Source organism: Pongo pygmaeus, chromosome 9 (genome assembly GCF_028885625.2).
Source record: "Pongo pygmaeus isolate AG05252 chromosome 9, NHGRI_mPonPyg2-v2.0_pri, whole genome shotgun sequence".
NCBI lineage: Eukaryota > Metazoa > Chordata > Mammalia > Primates > Hominidae > Pongo > Pongo pygmaeus.
This window is the reverse complement of record NC_072382.2, coordinates 67,144,468-67,160,441: the sequence shown is the minus strand read 5'-3', so window position 1 is coordinate 67,160,441 and position 15,974 is coordinate 67,144,468. Positions and strand designations below refer to the sequence as shown.

Below are 15,974 nucleotides of genomic sequence, written 5' to 3'. Positions count from 1 at the left end.
GCTTCACTCCCTGAACTCTGGAGGATTTTAACATAGTTACAACTTGTGTCTCCAAATGGATAAACCAGGACCAGTGCCGCACTCAGTCGAAGCCAACTAGACCACTGCTAGACCACTTTTTTCAACACCGAGTGTGCCATGAGAAACTATGTTAATAAAAAGCAAAAATGTGGAAGGAACAGGAAGAATGAAAAAGCAAAATAAAAAAGGGCAAATTCTTGCAAAACCTCTTCATCCCTAGCTTTTCCCAGAAATCCTGGCATTTCTTCAGTATATTTGTTCTGTGCAAATATTTGTTCTACCAAGACCGATCAGTGAAAAATGAGAAAAACCTAGTTTCTTCCCTAGGAATTGATGCCATTTTATGAAATCTGTTATTAATATCAGCCAGTTGTCGAGAAAGTGGACTCGTTCAGTAGCTGACTTTGGCTGCTCATATGGGCTTTTGCTTTGCCAAAAATAATGAGATCACTTTTCTAATTCCTTTTTAATGTGTTTACACAGCTTCAACAGTATTGCCTGCTCTATACACTAGAAAACATTATGTGGAACAGCAAATTTGCTTTCCAAGTCAAACTGAAGAAAACCACACAATAATTAACTGGAATTAACTTACTGAATTTAAAGCGGAATATACTTGAACTGCCTGACAAATTATGCATTAAGAACAAACCAAGAGAAAAACAAAACAAACATCACACCATAATATTTTTTTAAAAAGGTAATGCTACATCTTTGTTATCTAAGGTGAAATCTGATATTCTGATTTTTATTTGTGAGTTTTTTTTTTTTTTTTTTTTTTTGAGATGGAGTCTCGCTCTATCCCCCAGGCTGGAGTGCATGGGCATGATCTCGACTCACTGCAACCTCTGCTTCCTGGGTTCAAGCGATTCTCGTGTCTCAGCCTCCTGAGTAGCTGGGATTACAGGTGCCCGCCACCACGCCCTCCACCATGCCCCCACCTAATTTTTGTATTTTTAGTAGAGACGGGGTTTTGCCGTGTTGGCCAGACGGGTCTCAAACTCCTGGCCACAAGTGATCGACCTGCCTCAGCCTCCCAAAGTGCTGAGATTACAGTGTGAGCCACCACACCTAGCCTAATTCTGAGATTTCTAACAAAATAAATTAGTCCTTATTCCCAAAAATGCAGCAAGAATACATTACAGCACATCTTTCCTGAGAACTTCTTCTGCATATCAAAGGGAAGGTGCTCATCTAAAAATAGAAAACAGCTTTCCCCCACCCAAAACAGCTACTAATACTAACAACAACTGCTACCTAGAGAAGTCTCCTTGCTGCAGCCCTTATATGGGAAGGATGTGTTTGAGAAGGGATCTGAAATCCTCTCTAAGGATCAATAAGCATCTCCTCCCCACAAGCCCTCCCCCTCCCTCTCTGCCTTCCCTCTCTTCAAAGATCAAAGGCTGATCATTTAAAACAAGTGCTGGGCCAGGTGCGGTGGCCCACGCCTGTAATCCCAGCACTTTGGGAGGCCTAGGAGGGCGGATCACCTGAGGTTAGGAATTTGAGACCAGCCTGGCCAACACAGTGAAACCCTGACTCTACTAAAAATTCAGAAATTGGCCAGACACAGTGGCTCACACCTGTAATCCCAGCACTTTGGGAGGCCGAGGCAGGCAGATCACGAGGTCGAAGTTCAAGACCAGCCTGACCAACATAGGGAAACTCCGTCTCTACTAAAAATGCAAAAATTAGCCGGGTGTGATGGTGCGCACCTGTAGTCCCAGATACTCAGGAGGTTGAGGCAGGAGAATCGCTTGAACCTGGGAGGCGGAGGTTGCAGTGAGCCAAGATAGCTCCACTGCACTCCAGCCTGAGTGACAGAGCGAGACTCTGTCTCAAAAAAAAAAAAAAAAAATTCAGAAATTAGCTGAGCGTGGTGGCAGATGCCTGTAATCCCAGCTACTCGGGAGGCTGAGGCAGGAGAATTGCTTGAACCCAGGAAGGCGGAGGTTGCAGTAAACCAAGATGGTGCCACTGCACTCCAGCCTGGGCAATAGAGTTAGACTCTGTCTCAAAATAAATAAATAAATAAATAAATAAAAAACAAGTGCTGTAAGAAAGAGACCAATTGGTACATAATCTTGATCATGGGTTAACTCCAAGTTTTTGCTAGGAAGGTATGTTAACTAAATCTACAGACTTTTGCCACCAACTTTTGTGATAAATTCAATAACATTAAAGGAAATTTTAGAAAAGGAAAATTATTCATAATCTCAGCACCCCACTGGAACCCTGTTTGCATTCTGTTTTCCATTCCATTTCTAGCAGTGAGCTCTGCTGTCATCATATCAATGAGTTCTTTCAGGTGTTCTCTAACCATTAACAGCTTAATTTCCAAATACACCTGTGAGCTACATCAGTGTTTTTATTCTACCTAATAGAGGAAATGAGTGAAGCCTAGGATGGAGATTGGATTAGTGGCCCTGTCAAGAAGCCTGACAAGCCAGTCTCTGCCAGGAGGGCGCTACGTTCTCTCTGCTCCAACCTGTGGGCCATTGCGCAGCACAGCTATGTTTTCAGCACATACCTTGGCAAGACTTCTCATCTGTTAATAATTTAAATCCTTTCTTACAGCTGCAGTCAAAACTGCCCACAGTGTTTTTGCAGAAATGATCACAACCTCCATTGCGGGTATGGCACTCATCAATATCTGCAACAGGAAAGCATTGGGCATATCAGAGAGCAATACTTGCCTCATTTCCCACAACTCCCTGAAGGGCCATGGTGTGTGTTCATTAGTCTCTGAAATTAAGAAAAAGACTCACAAAAGCATTTAGGAATGTTTGCTGATGTTTTTAACCTTATACATGTTTTCTTATCTGGCTTAACCAGTTTTGAAAGACAAGTGTTTCATCGTCTTGAGAACGCTGACTTATGATGCCCTTGATTGGCATTAAGGAAACAAACTCTGGGAAAGAATGATGATGTCCTGTTATATTCCCATCTTTGTATTGCTCTCTCAAGGTAAGATGGGTCCCTTTAGTACACTATGTATTCAAGTTTAATGATTAAAGCTATAAAGGACTACAGCATTTATTTTGGCAAATTACACAATGATCAAATAGCCTCAATGTTTTCAAATGATTCCTGATACTCAATCTTATCTTTTCCCAGTTTCGTCTGGCAATTGGTTATCTATTTTTTATCATGCTAAAGGGCTAATCCTTTGTACTCTTGCCCATGAAATACGAGCAAGTCATTGGGGTCGCTCTTCATCAGTAAAAGTTAATGGTACAGTTATTCATTAAGTCCTCTGGATAATCATCTTGACTGTTATTTACATAATAATCTCTAGGCTATTATGTATGATATGTTGATATTATCTCCTGCAAATGAATGCTTCCTTTAACTGCCTTTTTCTAATAAGGCCACTGTCTGAAATGAATTATTTGATGCTTGTAGAGGCTGACCTCCTCAACAATTAGTGTAATTAAGTGTTGGTTCTAATTAAGCTTACTCAATTATAACCTTCCACTAGCCCAGGGGGAAAAAGCTCCCATTGATATGAATCATAAGCAAATCTGGAGTCACGTGGGGTATGGAGGGTATGTTGCCTTTATCCCCATATGTTAGCAGCATGGGTCTTCCCTCCATAACAGGGGACCCAGCCTCCCTGGGGAGGTGAAGGCTACCTTTACACGTCTTCCCATCCAACTGGAGAGTGAATCCAACAGGACAACTGCAGTGGACACCTGTCGAAGTATCCTTACAGGTGCGGTCACAGCCTCCATTGTTGACAGCACACGTTTCTGGCAAGGAGGTAAGAAAAGACAATTAGCTTCCCAAAGAAGTGCTGATACAGCTGACAAAGGTCACAGCCAAGAAGCATGGTGGGGTACTCATGGTTATACCCCAAGTCTCTGCTACCTGCAGATGGGCTAGAGGGAGAGCAGGTGCAGCTCCTCCCACCCACCTAAATGAGTTCTAGTTCCTGAGGAGGATTGTCAGGGTGACCAGAGGGATAAAGATGTCTCCCAATCTGCAGAGCCACTCCCCCTACTGGCAGATTTAAAGCCACTGAAAGTTCCTGCTGATATGCAGCCAGCAACCTAAGTAGGACCACATCTGGCAGGCTAGAGATGAGTGCAGAACAGGGCAAAGGGGATGGTCCTTTCTTAATCTTGAACCTTCTCCTTTCAATATGAGTAATGGGCAAAGCAAGAGTGGGTAAGCTTCGCCGCCCCAACCACTGCCTTGTTGTAGACTACTGGCTTCATCCTTGCAACCGCCAATTTACTCAAATTTGAAGTTTCACTTTCCCTGAAAGGAGAAAGCTGTGTCATAACCACGTGAAAAATCAGCCACAATTGTTAAATTGCAACTATGGAGATGAGGAACAATAAGCAAACAGCCTTCTAGTTCTGTATCTCATACAGTTAGTCCAAGTAATAGACAAGTGCTATTCAACATTCATTGAATTGTTAGCATCTAGGCATCCAGAAACATGATTTTTTTCTACCATAGCTACCTCGCTTTAAAGGCTGGGGGTGGGGGGTGGTGGCGAGGGTGGTGGCTTACCCCTGTAATCCCAACACTTTGGGAGGCTGAGGCAGGAGGATCGCCTGAGCCCAGGGGTTCAAGACCAGCCTGGGCCACATGGTGAGACCCCCATCTCTACACAAATTTTAAAAAATTAGCGAGGCCTGGTGACGCACACCTGTGGTCCCAGCTACTCGGGAGGCTGAAGCAGGAAGATCACTGGAGCCCAGGAGGTCAAGGTTGCAGTGAGCCATGCTCGTGCCACTCCAGCCTGAGCAACACAGCGAGACCCTATCTCAAGAAAAGAAAAGAAAAGAAAAAAAAAAAAGGAACCCTGAAGGGGTCAAGCTTAATCCTAATTAAATATACAGATAGTACATGTATGTTTATCTCTGTTCCTTTCAAAACCTCATGAATATGAGAATAAATGGATTTTTTAAAGTATAAATCCTTAAGGACAAAGAAAATAGAAGAAAAGACAATAGACGAAAGATGTCAAACAGTCTGGAAGTGACATGTTAGCAGGAGAGCAGTATCTGGTGTAGAAGAAAGCTAGATCCTAGCAGTCTGCAGAGGGGGTGCCAACAGCTGGTAAACTCATGTGAGCCCCAGAATCCCAGAAAGACTCAGGAATTGGAGGTATCAAGTTATTCTAGAGGCAGAAATGAGGACGGAGTTAAAAACAGGAAGATTATGGAGAATCTACATATGAAAGAGATAAACCCCAGAGCTCTTCCTTAATTCCACAGTCACGTGACTACCCTTCTCCTTCTCTGGCTATAGCAGAGAAGTCTGGACCAGAGAGGCACCAGGCTCAAGGGCACCAGGAATAGCAGAGGAGGAGAGGGTGGCACCGTCAGGTGAAAGTCTATACCCTGAAAAAGAGATCTCTAACCCTCATCCCTCTTCCCCCAACTGGCAGATTTAAAGCCATTGAAAATTCCAAAAGCTATGTTAAAGTAACAGCCATTGAAAGTTCCAAAAAGCTATGTTGAAACAACACTGCAACCCAGGATGCTAGCAGCCAAGCCTACAGGCAGGTGGCTGAAGGACTCCTCTCCAGCTAAATTGACTGCCCAAGCAAAAAGACCTAACGATATTAGCATTCGAGGATCTCCAGATGAAATGGCTAAGTCACTGCCTCGTCACCCAAACATGAAGCCCACAAATCAATAGAATATCCAATTGGCTTTTTAGTATTTTACTATTAAATATGAAAAAACAGTCAAGAATCACTAGACATTTCTGGAAAGCCTCTAATACGGAATAAATACACCAGATCAAACCAACAGGGAAAAAGAAACCTGGAGGAAACAAAAATAATCTAGAGAACAGAAGAGGAGTTAAAATCTCATAATTAATTTCCTCTGGGAGACAAGAAAAGCATCCATGAAATAAGAGCATGTTCCTAAAACAAAAGGCCAAAGTAAAATTCTTGAAAACTTAAAATATGAAAATGAAAACTTTATCCTGTGGAAAGATTAGAAGAAAAAAATGAAAACTCTCCTAGAAAGTAGAACAAAAATACAAAGGAGAGAAAAGAAAAAGAATAAAAATACAAGGGAGAGAAAAGAAAAAAAAAATTAAAGGGTCAATCCAGGAGTTACAACAGCCAGCTAACAGGAGTTCCGGAGGGAAAGAACAGAGAAAATGGAGTGAAGAAATTTATCAAAGAAGACGGGTGCGGTGGCTCATGCCTGTAATCCCAGCACTTCGGGAGGACGAGACAGGTGGATCACCTGAGGCCAGGAGTTTGAGACCAGCCTGGCCAACATGGTAAAATCGCTTTTCTACTAAAAATACAAAAAAAAATTAGCCAGGCATGGTGGCATGTGCCTGTAGTCTCAGCTACTGGGGAGGCTGAAGCAGGAAATTCACTTGAACCTGGGAGATGGAGGTTGCAGTGAGCCAAGATTGCACCACTGGACTCCAGCCTGGGTGACAGAACAAGACTCTGTCTCAAAAAAAAAGAAAGAAAAAGAAATTTATCAAAGAAAAAAATGTAAGAAAATTTCTCAGAACCAAGAGACTTGAATGTTCATACTGAAAAGTACTAAAAATAGGTGGGCAAAATTCCACAATAAAGAACATTATTATAAAACTTCAGATCACTGGGAAGGAGGAGAAGATCCTGGAAGCTATCAGAGAGAAGCTTTCACAGGTTTCACACAAAGGATCAAGAATAAAAATGATTTTTTAAATTTTTTTTATTAACTCTGCATTCTTGAAAACAATGGAGCACTAACTTCAAAACAGTGATGGAAAATTCTTTCCAACTCTGAATTCTATACTGAGCCAAATTCTCAATAAAGGGTGCAGGTAGAATATAAAGGCATTTTCAGGCATGCAAATTTTTAAATACCTCTATCTCATTCGCTGGATAAACTAACGAGAGACAAGACATAGGATCCACCCAACAGGAGAGCGGCAAAGGGAATTGTAGGCTGATGGTGAATGACCAGATGAGAGACTTGCACTCAGCCAAGACAGCCAGGCCCTGCTAGGGCAGTCTGGAAGCCTCCGAGGAAACTTTTTCACCAAGAAAATTGATTTGATTAGTTACCTACACTATATTTGAACACATTGAAAAGTGTTTTACAGCTTTGTCAGAAATTTGCAAAAGAATTGGTAAGAGGTACTTAGAAAACTAAGCAAACAAAGAAAATATAGTCATAGCACATTACGTGACTCAGGTGAATCGTATTTAGATATTCAAAGTCAGAATAATGTAAGCACATAGTATTGATTTAAATTGTGAGACAACTATATTAAGTGTATAGGGAGAGGTCAGATGTGTGTGTGTGTGTGTGTGTGTGTGTGTGTGTGTGTATTGCAGGGGGAAGCAGTGAGAGCTAAATCCTAGTCTTTCATAATAGGAAGTTAAAAGCTACCATCTAAAACAGACACATCAAGAAATAACTGTAGGGCCAGGCATGAAGGCTCACACCTGTAATCCAAACACATTGGGAGACTGAGGTAGGCAGATCGCTAGAGCCCAGGAGTTCGAGACCAGCCTGAGCAACAGGGCAAAACCCTGTCTCTACAAAAAATACAAATATTAGCCAGGCGCAGTGGCAGATCCCTGTAGTACAGCTACTCAGGAAGCTGAGGTGAGACAATCGCTTGAGCCTGGGAGGCGGACGTTGCAGTGAGATGTGATCACACCACAGCACCCCAGCCTGGGGGCAACAGAGTGAGACTCTGTCTAAAAAAAAAAAAGAAAAGTAAAGTAGAGAAAGAAGAAAAAAATAACTGCATACCCTTCATTTTTTTCAGAAATATGGGGGAGGAGGAGCCAGAAGAAGAAACAGCTCGAAGAATTGACTATTGTTGCCTCTGGCAAATGGGATAAGGAAATGATGAGTTTCATTACAAGCCTAGAAGTAATTAAGTTTCCATGTTACTCATTTGTACTATTTTCACTTAAGACAATGAAAAATTATAATTTCTAAAGAGCAGAAAAGAGCTCAGAAACCTGCTTGGTAACCAGTGGCTGTATGATATGTTGCCTGACCGTTAAATCCAGAAAGTGTCAAAAGATGGGTTTTGTTTAGGTCGAGCCAGACTTTCTGCAGAAGGAGTAACGCGCCAAAGGATCTGTCTGACTCTCACCCCCACGGCCACCACCTCTATTTCTGCTCATCTCCAGCTTGACCGCTGGACCTTCAGGCAGGCCTTCCCTTGTCCCACAGCCAAGTGCTGCCCTCTCCATTCATCTCTTCTACCATTATCATCAGCTGAGTCAGAAATAGAAGACTCAGTGGACACAAAAAAAGACTAGCCGCCATTCTGAGCTAGAGGCTGCTTCAGAGGAAGAGAGCTGACTTCACTGACCACCCCCTCAGTCCCAGGCACTGGACTCTGGGCACCTTTCCATATTATTATTTTAACTGAGCATCCCAACTGATATGGTCAGGCTTTATGTCCCCACTCAAATCTCATCCTGAATTATAATCCCCATAATCCCCTTGTGTCACGGGAGAGACCAGGTGGAGGTGATTGGATTATGGGGGCGGTTCCCATGCTGTTTTCATGATAGAGTGACATCATGAGATCTCATGGTTTTACAAGTGTTTGGTAGTTCCTCCTGCATTTATTCTCCTTCCTGCCACCTTGTGAAGAAGGTACCTTGCTTCCCCTTTGCCTTCCACCATGATTGTAAGTTTCCTGGGGCCTCCCCAGCCATGTGGAACTGTGAGTCAGTTAAGCCTCTTTTCTGTATCAATTACCCAGTCTCAGGCAGTTCTTTACAGCAGTATGAAACTGGGCGAATACCCTGGCCCTAAGAGGTAGACTTTATTACATCCATTTCAAAGAAAGACCAAGAGACAGAGCCTCAGGGCAGTTTGCCAAGTCTTACAGCTAGGTGGGGGCTGCATTGGGACGTTAACCTGATTATTCTGATGGCCACGAGACCAAGGGTCTTGCTTGGTTGGTGATTAAGCAACAGCACTGGTGAAGAACAGACACACACCCTGGTTCACAGGAGCTGCTCACCCCGGTCCAGCTGGTCTGAGGGCATGTGGCTCCCAAGTTCAGGTCTGATGCAATAAGTTGGGGAGGGAAAAGGACAATTGCAGTGGCCAAGGAAAGGGAGTGAAGGCACCTACCCATGAGCAGCCGCCGTTTCACCCGTTTATCCCCATCCACCACTGATGTGGCATTGCTCTCTGTCACCTCCAAGATGGTGTCCTCTCGCTCTACAAGAGAAGCAAAAGAGCACAGTTCTCAGACTGAATGAGTTAGATTGCTCATCACCTATACAACTGTGTTTGCTGAAATCCCAGACATAAGAGCATTGAAAGATATGTGACTCTGTTCACGCAATAAAAATGTGTTGTCATGAGGCTCTGTGGGAGACACAGCACATTAAAGGGCCACAGATCCTTAGCAAACATTAAACACGGAAAAGATTTTGGAGTTATATTGCACTGACCAAAGAGACACTAGGGAATGCAAGCTTCAGTCCCCTGAGTCGAGGACAAAAAGAGCCTTGGGCCTGGAAACCTTTAAAATGGAGCTAGTGAAGGACATACCGTGAAGGACAAGGCAGGCATCCTGCCAGAAATATACGGCCCTGGCTCCTGCTGGCCAGAAGTTACAAACAGCTCCAACTTCATGCTGCCCTGGCCTCCTGGGAGGTGTTTTGCCAGTCTCTGGAATACCAGCGTTAGGAGCAGCCTAGTCCAAGAGAGGAGGAAGGGCTTCCCAAGGTCACACAGGGAGAGAGGGGCCTTCCCCACAGGCCTAGACCACTCCCACTGCAGCATGCGAAGCAGCACAGGGCCTGTGGGAGGGCAAATGCACAGGAAACAGCCTGCATCTGTGCTAAACACCATTAAGGGGTAGGGGTAGGGACAGGCAGGCTGCAGCAGACCCTCACTCAGTGTTGGGGTTACCACTCACCAAGGCAGCTCTTCCCATCTGTGTGCATCTTGTACTGTGGATGGCAGCTGCACTCTGGGCCGTCAGCTGTATCTTCACAGGAGTGCTGGCACCCACCGTTCCCATGGTTACAGGTCACTGACAGCAAAATGAATCAACACATAAAGCACTGAGATTTCCACAAACACAGGGCTGTGTTTGCTCCAGAGAAACTCTGATTTTCATTCTGCAAGTATTTGAGCACCTAGTGCATGCCAGGCATGGTGCACGAAAGACATAACTCCAAGTCAGACCCTGTGGTGTCTGTGTAGGCAGATAGTTACAACACAAATTGTAGAAATGCTGAAACACGGGTTTAAACGAAGTCATACGGGAAGAGGGAGATGGGAGAGTTGGGGGAGAGATTTTTATTATATAAGGGAAATTATACCAAGAGATTCTAGACTACTGCTTTGTTCTATCTAGAGAAGTTTACCTATTAATACAGCTTTGGGAAATGCTACAGCACTTTATGCTGGAATAAAACAGACAATATTTAATTTGTACATATATGTCAGAATTTCTCTCATCAGATTCAATCTAGATTAGTTAGAAGGAAGGATAATCACAGGATGATTCTGCACACAATTAATGTGACATTAACTGGTAATTATCAAGACTATATATGAATGTATTGATGATAGGCCAAAAAAAAAAAAACCAACTACAAAACTATCTATTCATCAAACTGTTAACTGTGGTTACCTCTGGCAAGGGAAACGGGAGGGGGGAAACTGCATGTTTTCTTTATATGCTTTGGAGTGTTTGCATTTTACATAGGCCCTTTGTAATTTTTCTAATTCAAAAGAACTAATTACATATTTGTGGTGTCCTGTGATTATAGCTATGTAAAAACTGTGTATGCATATGAACAACAACTAAATAGGAATATGAAAAAATTGAAACAGCTGGTTATGTGGTGAGATTCTAGATCTTAGTTTTTCTTTGTTAATTCCTCAAATGTTAAATAATATATGTTAATGTTAAAAATGTTATGTTAAAAATGTTAATAATGTTAATGTTAAAATATGTTAATTTTAAAATTAAAAAAATGTTAATAATATAACAATATTATTTGAGCAGTGATATCTTAAAGACATTTAAAATCTTTAAAAACAAGCTTACAGGTGCCCCCACCCCGCCCCCTTCAGCAACCGTCCCCTGAAAGACTGTGAAATGTTGAGGGTCTCGCCCCACAGGTGAGTCTCAGAGGGCCTGGGTCTTCCTTTCGAAGATCTGGAGGTGGGAAAATGGTCTCCACTCTGCTAGCTCACTGGAAGCCCTCAGGGACATCCTGACTTTGAGGGTCCCTAAGAGCACATCAGAACCTGTTGCTTGGGTGTGATGGTGGCACCAGCCTTGGCTTGGACAGCTTTGGGGCGGCACTCTGCTTTGTGAGGGAGGCAATGGAGAGAAGTCCCTCACCAGTGAAACTGTCCCCTCATCTCCTACTCACCACAAACCACCATCCCCACCAAATGGCAGGGGTCTTCTGTCCATGGCTTTGGGAAAGTTCCTAAAGGGAACCCCTCAGTGCTTCCCCTGGCATAAATCATGGTTTAGGAACATCATGAATTGCCAGTGGTTTCCTGTTCCCAGGTGGAGTTTTGTTACTACAATCGTGGTGTGGGAGCTGCGGCTCGATGGTGTAGACCACTCATTTACCCACTCATTAAACACAAGTGTACTGAGCACATCCCGTAGCAGGCACTAGGGGAGGACTGAGAGGAAAAATGAGACAAGGTCCCTGACTTGGAGGGGCTCATAGCCGAGGAGACAGACACATCAACACGTAAGTCAACCCAGAGCCATACAGCTGAGGAAAGTGCTGTGGGAGCAAAAGTACAAAATGGCTGCCCTGTCTGAAGCACCCAGGAGGCTTCTGATAGCAGAGGATGGTAGCATGGGATTAAAAGCACAGCTTTAGAGCTAAACAGACCAGGGTTTGAACCCTCATTTGTCACTCATTCCCTGTGTGACCTTGTTGCTTCACCTTCTGTACAACTTTGACAACTGAAAATGAGTGTAATAATACTGAGCTCACAGGGCGGTGCTTGTAAGAATTAAATGGGATATGGCACATCTTGAGACAAGCCTTTGCACAAAATAAATTCCCCACCAAAAGGTAGCTATTATGCTTATCCTTATTAGAAGTTAAACAGAATATTGAAGATTGAGTGAGAGTCCACCACGCCAGGAAGGAAGGAGGGCTTGGGAAAGGCCTGGAGGCATCAAAGAATTTGGGCTGTTCTCCAAAGGCAAAGGGAGTAGTGTCTGCAGAAAGGAGGCAGATGAGGTTTATAAAGGAAGCAGGGCCTGGTGGCAAAGAGCTGTGATTGCCAGATGAGGAAATTTGGTTTTATTCTGTGGGAACAGGGAGAAATGCCCCCCAACATTCACACTCCTTACTCCTGAATTTCATTTCCTCCTGATGAGTTTCTTTTTAAAATATCATTTCCCTTCCCTAAGGGAGACCACCCTTCTGCAGTGAACAAGTACTTGGTAGAGGTCGGTATCCCATGCTAACTGCCTTCCCTGCTGCTGCAGCCGTGCCATGAGGTGGTGCTTCTGAGCTGGGCCACAGAAGGCAGCCTCTGGAATACAACGGTTCCCATGGCAGGTGTGCACTGGCCCATACTTACAGATGCAGTCTCTCTGGTTCTTGGCCAGCTCAAAACCAGGCCTGCACTCACAGGCGACGCTGCCCCTTGGGGCCTCCTTGCAGATGTGACTACAGCCGTGATCCTTATTCATGCAGCTCAGGCCCTCTGAAAAACAGCAGTGTGCAACAGGTGACTAGGCTGTGGTCAGAATCTTGAGCCCTGGGAAAGCGGCAAAGGGCTAAGGGGTGGCCCACAGATCTGTCTGCCTAGGTCTTTATCAGCCCCACATTTGAAAAGTATATGTCATTAAAGTCAACCTAGGCCAATTAATAGACATGAAAAATTTCTTCTGTCACCCAAAAGATATGATGTCTCAACTCTCCTAACGAGTTGGGAGCCTTCCCAATACACTGGAGCTCTCTACTGCATGCAGGATCAGAGCCTGCTGACCCCAGGAACTGGTACTCACGCTCTTATCTTTGCCATGTCTTTACCCAAGAGCTGATCAAGAATGTAAAGAGAAAAGGAGAATCCTCCTAAGAAAATGTGCAGATAGAATGATCAAGATTCTCAATTTTTTCACATACTCTTGAAGATAATTTTCAAAACATTTCAACACCCCTCTCTACCCCCACCAATCCCACCCTTCTGAGGTGAGTGTGACTGTGGCATTTTGGCATCTTCATATGGGCCACATGCCCAGGGATCTGTCTTCTGTGACCACCCTCAACCACTCCCTTGATCCCTCCCTCAGGGCATAAGCCTCTGACAGACAGCATCACACAGCAACAGCAACAAGAACAGAGTGAGGGAGAGAGGAGACAGAGAGAGAGAGAGAGAGAGACAAGGAGGGAGTGTGCTCATGTGTGGTAGCTGCTGTACAATTCTTTTGAGGTATACAATAAATTCTGATTGGGCTCAACCTTGTAGTGTGATGGTGGGAAGGGGAACAGCTGCTTCTGTTCCTGCAGGGCTCGGCACACATCTAAATGAGGGGGCACTAGCAAGGTAACTGCCCGTGTGGTTTACCAGCATTCTGCCTCATCGCAAAACTAATTCTTTGAGATCCTGCTGCCTGCCAGCATCCTGAAGGAGTTCTTTTCATACCCTAGAATATTTTTAAGACATCTGCTCAGTTTATACTTTACTATTAATTACCTGTTCCTATGTTGCTTCTTTGCATTCGTGCAATGTAACTCTAAAACATCTCTGAGAGTAGGGACTTGGTTGTCATTGGCTCTCTACCAACAAGACACTCTAATACTAGTAGGGCACTGTTTTCAACATGAGTACAAAAAGGTTGCTTTCCCTTCTCTAGAATCCAACACCCTTCTATATTGTGCCCCTAAAACCTTAGCCAACAGGTTCTAGTGAAGTCAAAGTTCTCTCTCCAGCTCCTACCCCAGAGCTGTCAAACTGTGCTTAACTGGAACAATTGTTTTAATACAAACAGATGTCATTCCTATTCCAAAAGACAGTGCAAGGGTTAATATATCCCATACTTTCCAGAGTCTCTCATAAAACCCTCTTGCTCTTTTGCCTGACAGTTATGAGCTGCCTGCACTCCAGCACTCAGTCTGCTGGTTGCTGGGATTCATTCATCCATGCCAAGGGTGGCTGTCAATTAACACAGAAAGAGACTTGCACTGGATTGGTGGAAAGCTTTCTTTTGCTCTGGCTGGTAATTCCGAAGATGTGATTTGCACCCCAGCACTGAGATGGCGCGGGAGGTGACAGCTGCCTCTAGAAGCAGTGTCCTGTCTTTCTGAGAAGGCCCAGAAAGCGTTGTGTTTGTCCTTGGGTCAGCAGAGCATGGGAAGTAACTAGTGCTCGGGGGTAAATATAATAGTGCCCAAGAAATGGGGGCAGGAACACCTGGAAAGTACACTCCCAAACAGGCCAGCTGCTGCTGCTTTTTCACTCTGTTTACAAGACTGTTAAGACATTTGCAAAGTGACCTTTACTGCCTCAGAGTAATTCACCTAAAGAAGAAATATTTCATAAGAATGCCTGTATGCCAGATGCCATTGTGATACACAGAGAACCTACCACCTGATGTCCTACCACATCAAGCTACACCTGAAGTTAGCAAGACATAATAGAGACTTAAATGGCTCTGGAAATGCTGACAGCTTTTCAAGAAGTGACCTCAAAGCCTTTCATAGCACCCTGACTTAATGCAAGACCACTGCTGGGGTGAGCAGATTAATCTGTTCCAAACTAGGCAGCCCAGCAAATGGCCCTAGCTCTTTCCAAAATTGGTCTGGTTGTCACATCCGGGACGGTTTGTTCACCAGAAGGGAAACAGCTCAGAAACACTGGAAATCCCCCATTCTGGTGCACCCCAAGATCAGGGCTCCACTGAAGATTATTTCTGGAAACCAAATAAAAATATGCCTTGTGAATTGGGAGGAAAACATGACATAAAACGGGTAACAGGTCCTGCTGAAAGCATAGCCTCCACTTTGCCACCCTGACACCTTCCCCGTTGCCCTGAAAAGGCATCAGTACACCATCTAAATATTCTCAGAACACACAAAACAAAAGAGGAGGGCTCATTCTGAGAGCCTGAGCACCCATGAATAGGAACAAAGGCGGGCCGGGGGTGATGTGTTTCTCTCCAGCCTACCCTCATCATATGGGTGAAAACACACAGTCTCTTTATCACAGCTTTGGAGTCTCTAAGGATAAAAAATAAATAAAATAAAATAAACAGTATCTTGAGCTTTCCCTCAGAGTCAATGATTATGATGCCCTATATTAAATAACATTTTGTAAATAATTATTAAAAACAACACCAATAGAAAATACTAGCTTCCTGTGTTACCTTCTTTTAATCACTTTTAAGGTAACAACTGTGAGTTTTGTTTTGTTTTGGTTTGTTTTGTTTGTTTTGTTTTTTTGAGGTGGAGTTTCGCTCTGTCGCCCAGGCTGGAGTGCAGTTGCGCGATCTCGGCTCGTTGCAAGCTCCACCTCCTGGGTTCATGCCATTCTCCTGCCTCAGCCTCCTGAGTAGCTGGGACTACAGGCACCCGCCACCACGCCCGGCTAATTTTTTGTATTTTTAGTAGAGATGGGGTTTCACCGTGTTAGCCAGGATGGTCTCCATCTCCTGACCTAGTGATCCGCCCACCTTGGCCTCCCAAAGTGCTGGGATTACAGGCGTGAGCCACCACGCCTGGCACCACTGTGGGTTTTTCAGCCTACAGTTTCATAGAGTTTAATGTGCACATCAGAGAGGAAATCCTAGAAGAAAACTTTTTACAGGCTGTTCTATTTGAAGAATCAAAACCCTAGGATGCAAAGGTTCTCTGTTACCAATTGCTATAATCTGTTGGCTGACACTCCCGTGAATTTGCCAAGCAATCAGGTTGAAACACAACAGAAAATCACAGAGAGCACTTCCAGACCACAACTCAAATTCTTGGATTTTGGTTTTAGTTC

At 44.0% G+C, this 15,974-nt stretch overlaps 1 protein-coding gene across 7 annotated transcripts in view; it reads right to left on the bottom strand.

Moving 5' to 3' along the window:
• Window positions 1–15,974, bottom strand: part of SCUBE2 (signal peptide, CUB domain and EGF like domain containing 2) — a 73,295-nt gene that overhangs the window by 38,425 nt on the left and 18,896 nt on the right. For all 7 annotated transcript variants that reach the window (XM_054438382.2, XM_054438387.2, XM_054438384.2 and 4 more), the window contains exons 5-9: window positions 12,570–12,695; window positions 9,910–10,026; window positions 9,114–9,203; window positions 3,657–3,773; window positions 2,552–2,674 (exon numbers count right to left, since the gene is read on the bottom strand). In XM_054438382.2, the coding sequence (XP_054294357.1) occupies window positions 2,552–2,674; window positions 3,657–3,773; window positions 9,114–9,203; window positions 9,910–10,026; window positions 12,570–12,695 (573 nt within the window). The remainder of the gene's footprint in view (window positions 1–2,551; window positions 2,675–3,656; window positions 3,774–9,113; window positions 9,204–9,909; window positions 10,027–12,569; window positions 12,696–15,974) is intronic.